Below are 6000 nucleotides of genomic sequence, written 5' to 3' on the forward strand. Positions count from 1 at the left end.
CAGCCCCACCTAGGCCTTCAGCTTCCTAAGCTAAAAGTTCTTGGCCACCAGGCAGGGCAGGCAGAACTACGAACATGCAGCATGTGGGGTGAGCAGGGAGACTGCCCAGAGATCTTCATGTACTGCTCTTCCTCGCTGTCCCATAAGCTCCAGGAAAGAGTCCAGGGCGTAAACCAAGGGAAGGGGAGGGGCCGCACATGTGGAATGTAGCGGAAAGGAAGGCCACAGAGGATGAGAGGACAAAGCAGAGTGTAATGAAGGAAGGAGCCATGATGTGAGAAGAGGGGCCACAGACAGAGGCCAGATGAGGGGAGAGGCCATGGACACAGGACAGGCGAAGGGAGAGGCCATGGGCATAGGACAGGGCAAGGGGAGAGGCCACAGAAAGTAGAAAGAGGCTACAGACACAGGGTGACGTAGAGAGGGAAAAACAACCTCTAAACAAGAAGCTCGGTCTCTCTGGAATCAGACAGTGTGAGGCAGACAGACGCAGAGCCACGGTCATCAGGACAGGATACTTCCTCAGCCAGGAAGGAGAAAGCAGAGTGGAGCTGGAGGCTGGGGCTGGGGACGGTGGAAAGACACCCCATGCAGGGAAAAGAGGTCCCAGGAGGCCCCGAGAGGAGCCTGGGCCTGCGCTCACAGGGCTTTCCGCAGGCCAGGGCCTCCCACGGGCCACAGGGAGGGGCACTTACAAGATGGTGCACATTTGGCGCGATGGAGTCGCCTTTCCCAGGAAGACATGGCCAAGGAGTCCAGGGCTTCAGCCTCCTTTTAAAGACAGGAGACGAAGAGAACACAGTCAAGGGCTGACCTCAGGGAGCGCAGCCTTCCCGGCGGTCACAGCCCTTCCTGCCCCTCAGCTGGAGGGAGGCAGGCCCTTTGCCGCTAGGTGCCTCCGTCACCCCACTTCCCCAGACCCCCCTCTGAGAGGTCTGCAAGGCAGGATTTTCAGGCCTGCCCTAGGTCCGGAAGAGGGAGGCCTGGTTTACACCCTCCCAAGTGGCGTCGCGGTGGCAGGCTCGGGAGGCCTGTAGCCTGAACACACCCGCTGCCCTCCATGCTCCAGTGTGTCGTTCCCCGCCCCCGCCCCCCCTCCCCAACGCCTTCCCTCCCTAGTAAACCTCTGTGTCCTCCACAGCCTGGAACAAAACCCCCTTGTCTGGAGAACAAACACGACACCTCCTCACCACAGAAACCACATGGGGCAGAGCTAAGAAACAAAGGCAGCCCCTCACCCCAGGGCAGGGGGGCATCCCCCCATCCCCCCACCTAACATTTTGGACTCTTCTAACAGCAAACACAGTGCCTCACACATCACCACCGGCTGTCCTCAGAACTCAGCTCTGAGTCAGGACTCTCCCTGATAGCACACATCCGAGGACACAGGCAAAGCCCTGTGAGACCCTATATCCCAGACCAGAAGCCCCAATGCACGGTCTCCAGAGATACAAAGCATCTGAAATCAGGACTGCCCGAACATCACGTGTGTTCAGTCACCACACGGCTAGCCACCCTCTCAGGACTCCAGCCCGAGGTGTCTAACGTGACGTCACCTGGGACTGGGACACTGGGCACAGCAGGCTCCTCCCTCTCAGGACCTCAGCCCCCTCATTTGTACAACTTCCCGGACTGGGTGCCCGGTCTGGCCCAGGGATGGTGAACGGGAGCACGTGTTCTTGCTCACAGGGCCAGTGAGGCACAAACCACACTGAGGGTGCTTGTCTCACATGTTTTCTCCCTCACTGTCACCTCTGCATCCCCAGGCTGAATTCCCAGCCTCTAGCAAAGGACTTGGAGCACAGGAAGTATGCAGAGCACCTGATCCCTGGAGCCCAACCCCAGCTCTTTGCACCTCCTGCAGGCACCCACCCCCTCCCCCTTCACTGTCCTGCTGACCCCCTCGGAGGTCACTGGCCCTCCTCGACCAGGTATCAGTGTTCTCACTCCCTGGTTCCTGGGTCCTCCCAGCTTTCCTTACTCTGTAGATCCAGGCTGAGCCCAAGGAGTCAGGCTTCCCACCCTGGTAGCAGTCGGTCTCACAGGGCCTCAAAGACCACTGGCAATGGAAGAGAGCAGCCGGGGAAAGGCTCATCACCAACATCCCCCAGGCCTGCAGAGCTTACTTCAACTTGGTCCCTGTGCCTCTCCCCTCCTCGCCCTCCTTTCCCCCAGATGTGGCCCCTGAGATCGGCCTTGTGAGGGTAAGACAGCCTGTGCTGCAAAAAGTCGAGGCCATTTTCTGGAGAAGAATTTTAAATCCCGTCCAAATGATTCATCTTCAGTATAGATCAAGAGTTCTTAATCATTTTTATGCAATGAACCCCTCTGACAATCTAGTGAGGCTTATGGGCCCCTTCTTGGAATAAATGTTTCTAAATACATAATATAAGACATGAGATTACAAAGGAAATCAAACATACTGCAATGCATTATCAAATATTTTATAAAACTGGGTGACAGTAATATTTGTGCTTCTTTATTAATACGTTAAATCACAAGACCAAGCAGCAGGCCGTATCACTGCCAGAATCTGGGGGCAGTGAGCCATAAAAGAGATCTGGAGATAGCAACAATGATTGCAAGACAATAGGAAAATATCTGTGATTTCTACCGGTGACAGTCACAGACACTGCTATTATGCTGTGGTCTGTAGCCTCTAGTAATAATTAAAGGGAAGGCTAAATTTCAGTTCCATTGAGGAACAAATGCATTTTTCCCCCATCCAAGTTCATGGACTCCTGGTCTACACCATCAATTCCCCGGAGAATGGCTGAGCTCTATAGAGTGAGGCAGCACTGAAATGAAGGGTGGTGGTCTACCGGTCTGAGACCCCCCTCCCTCAGTGAAGAGGGCATTCCAGGCAGAAGCCCTCAAAGGATCCCCAGGTTCACTTACTAACTAGTAGCCTCATTCCTCCCCACCCTCCCCCCACTCCAGCAGCGTTAAAGGAGGGCCATTCTAACCCCTTGTTTGCTCTAAGGAGTAACGTGAGAAACCTACTGGGGTTGCCAGTAGGTTGGTCTAGATGCTTCCCCAAGGAAAAGAAGGAGAGGCCTACCCTGGAATCCAGCAAGGAAAGAAGCCCACTAGGGGAATGAGATGCTTGGGGAAGGATTGTTACCCCACTAAAATACAGGGATTCCTGGGGTCTGGACGGGCATTCATGATACGGGGGAACAGGCTGGCTCCATCCGGAGACCTTGCTCTGCTGTGCCCTGAGGGCCCCGGCAAATCATTCACCTACCTCAATTTCCCCATCTATAAAAAGAATGATAAAAAATTTTTTAAATAAAATAAAAATAAATAAAAAGAGTGATGACATTATCTTTCAATTCAAACTGTACCTGACTGTGATTCTAAAACTTGGGGTCTGAGGAAATGGGCAAAAGAGAAAAAAAAACCCATACAATCCAGACATTAGAAAATAAGCATGCCCTTAGTAGATGCAAACCATTAGATACAGAATAGATAACAAGGTCCTACTGTGTAGGACAGGGAACTATATTCAACATCCTGAGATAAACCATAATGGAAAAGAATATAAAAAAGAATGTATACATATGTATAACTGAGTCTCTTTGCTGTACAGCAGAAATTAACACAACATTGTAAATCAACTATACTTCAATTAAAAAAGAAAAGAAAAGAAAAGAAGTATGCCCCCTCCTACCTTGGGGTCTTCATATCTATTTCCAAAGGGCAGGTATTTGGGACACTGTTTTCTTTTATAAATGATGCTCCCATCCTACTGGCACAAGGAGCTCCCCACAGCTGATCCCCAGAGCCAGGGTGCGTGAACTGAGGCTCGAGATTCTCTGGGGGACCTGGCTTCGGGTGGGCTGAATTTGTAACGTGTCCGTGGTTGTAGAAAGGAGACGAATGCAGGCCAGGATTAGAAAGAAAAATTGAGTCACCTGATCCAGAGACCGAAGAAGTTTGGCAAGGAGAGAGAACAAAGCACCACCTCTCCCTAATGCACGGAGGAGCTGGGGAGGGTAGGCAACAGTGAATGGTCAAGACTCAGAGGATGGTAGTCAGGGATCTGTTTCTCAACCAACCCTTCCTTGCAAACCCCACCAGGTGGCCCGGTTTTTCTCTCTCCTCTCAAGGCAGCACTCCTGGGGCACTGCTCAGGGATGAAGAAGGGCCTCTGACAGGGTTTAGACCAGGCAGGGAAAAGAGACTACACTCTCCCAAGCTCTCACCTTCCTACTTTCACCAAGGGAAGGAAAGAGCTCAGCTGTCTCCTGATAGCACCTTTGTGCCCTCCTCCTCTAAAAAACAATTTTTAAATCAATAAATAGATAAACTGGCTACAGGGCCCCAAGAGATTAGGAAAGTGGGAGTAGAGGCATCCTATAAATTTGCATACTTCAAACACATTCTAGGAATCTTGTTTGTTCCCTCTGAATAACTGCAAAGGCACCCTTCCTGCAACCTACAGAGCTCCCTGCCAGCCTCCAACCCAGAGAGAAATAAGCCCCTGCCCAGTGAAGCCTCCCTTCCCCAGGCCTCCCCTTACCTGGCCTCCCATCACTGTTGTAGCATCCCCTATGGCAAGGATCGCCTCCTGACGGCTGTGGCTAGATGAGAAACAAGCCTGGCATGGGTGAGGGGATAGGAGTGGGCCATGCCTCCCCACCACCCCCAGGCCCATCCCACCCTCTGTGCTAACCCCTGGGGTCACCCACGCCAGGAATAAAGATGGAACCAGTGAGTCGGGCAGCACAAGCTCTTGCCTACTCACCTGGGATCCTGGGCTGGCTCAGGCTGCAGCTCTGCATTGCCCCAGGGTGTGGGTGCTGCGGCTGGGGAGGGGGATTACTCTCTACTCAAGCGACGCCTCCCACCACCCGCTCCCCACCTGCTAGGAAGCCTCTCTCACACCCCATTCTCTCTCCCTGCAGCCTTCTCAAATCCTTTCTCCCCCTCCCTGGCGACTCTTCTCCAACAAGGGTCTCCCTCCTCCTTCCCACTCTCTGTGCCCCAGTTCTCTCTGGTTCCCCCCACTTGGGTCTCTTCCACCCTGCCCAGCTTGAGAGCCATTCCCCTGGTTGTGGCTGACCTTTCTTTCCTTCTGCGGTCCCTCTCCCCCGACCCACTCCCTGGCTGTCCCCCTGCCCTCCCTCAAACCTTCTTTCTTTCCTGCCTCTCTCCAACTTGCTCAGGCCCGTCCCCCTAAACGTTCCCCCAGCCCCCTGGGGTCCCCTAGTCCACACCTGTCTCACCGAGAGACTGTAGCGGCAGGGACTCCCCTGCCGGCTCACTCCGGGGCAGCCAGACGCAAGCGACTAGCAGGCAGAACGCGGGCGCCGGGGCCCCCATAGGGGCACGCGGGGACTAGGAAGCCTGAGCGAACGGCCAGGGTCCCGAGTGCCTCTCCCAAGAAGGCAGGGTAACACCTACTCTTAGGAGGCCGCCGTCCCTCTCGCTCTCTTGCCTTGGGCTTCCCTTCGCCCCGCCTCCCAGGCTCTTGGCTCCGCCCTGAGCTAGAGTGACAGGACTGCCCAGCTCATTACCATAATTTAGGCGCCTGCCCGTGGCCCCGCCTTTGCCCTTCTTGGCGTTAGGCTGCACCTCCCCAGGGGAGGCTGGATTCAGATCACTCAGCCCTAAGTCCCTTGGGGGAGCAAGGAGGCAGTCTGTGCAACTTCCAACATCCCTTGCTCCTCAGAGATCCCTGGCTCTGGAACCTGGGTTTCCGAAGCCCCTAACACCAGAGACCCAAGATGCCGGTATGAGTCTGGTCCTATGCACTCCTTTTACAAAGGTCCCGGGACATGCTACTCCGTGGTCAGTGGCAGACCAGGGCTCAGGCCTGTGCAGTCCTAGCCTGTGCTCCCACCACTCCCCACTACAGCCTCCTGAGTCCCCAAGTCCCCCAGTTTTGAACACCTCTGGAGAATGGATCATGGCTTAATCCTCTGTATGTCCAGCACTAGCTCAGGCCCCAGCTTGGGGAATGTTGACTGAGTGACAGAAGTGCCTCACATTCCC

The 6000-nt window shown here is 54.4% G+C and overlaps 1 protein-coding gene across 1 annotated transcript in view; it reads right to left on the reverse strand.

Moving 5' to 3' along the window:
- Positions 1-5380, reverse strand: part of OTOG (otogelin) — an 86405-nt gene extending 81025 nt beyond the window's left edge. Inside the window, exons 1-4 of the mRNA XM_027115267.1 lie at positions 5232-5380; positions 4751-4811; positions 4526-4586; positions 696-771 (exon numbers count right to left, since the gene is read on the reverse strand). Coding sequence (XP_026971068.1) covers positions 696-771; positions 4526-4586; positions 4751-4811; positions 5232-5328 — 295 coding nt within the window. The 5' untranslated portion in view covers positions 5329-5380. The remainder of the gene's footprint in view (positions 1-695; positions 772-4525; positions 4587-4750; positions 4812-5231) is intronic.
- Between the last annotated feature and the right edge of the window lie 620 nt (positions 5381-6000).

This window comes from Aethalodelphis obliquidens, unplaced genomic scaffold (genome assembly GCF_003676395.1).
Source record: "Aethalodelphis obliquidens isolate GAN/ISIS:26980383/991018 unplaced genomic scaffold, ASM367639v1 scaffold14, whole genome shotgun sequence".
Classification (NCBI taxonomy): Eukaryota; Metazoa; Chordata; class Mammalia; order Artiodactyla; family Delphinidae; genus Aethalodelphis; species Aethalodelphis obliquidens.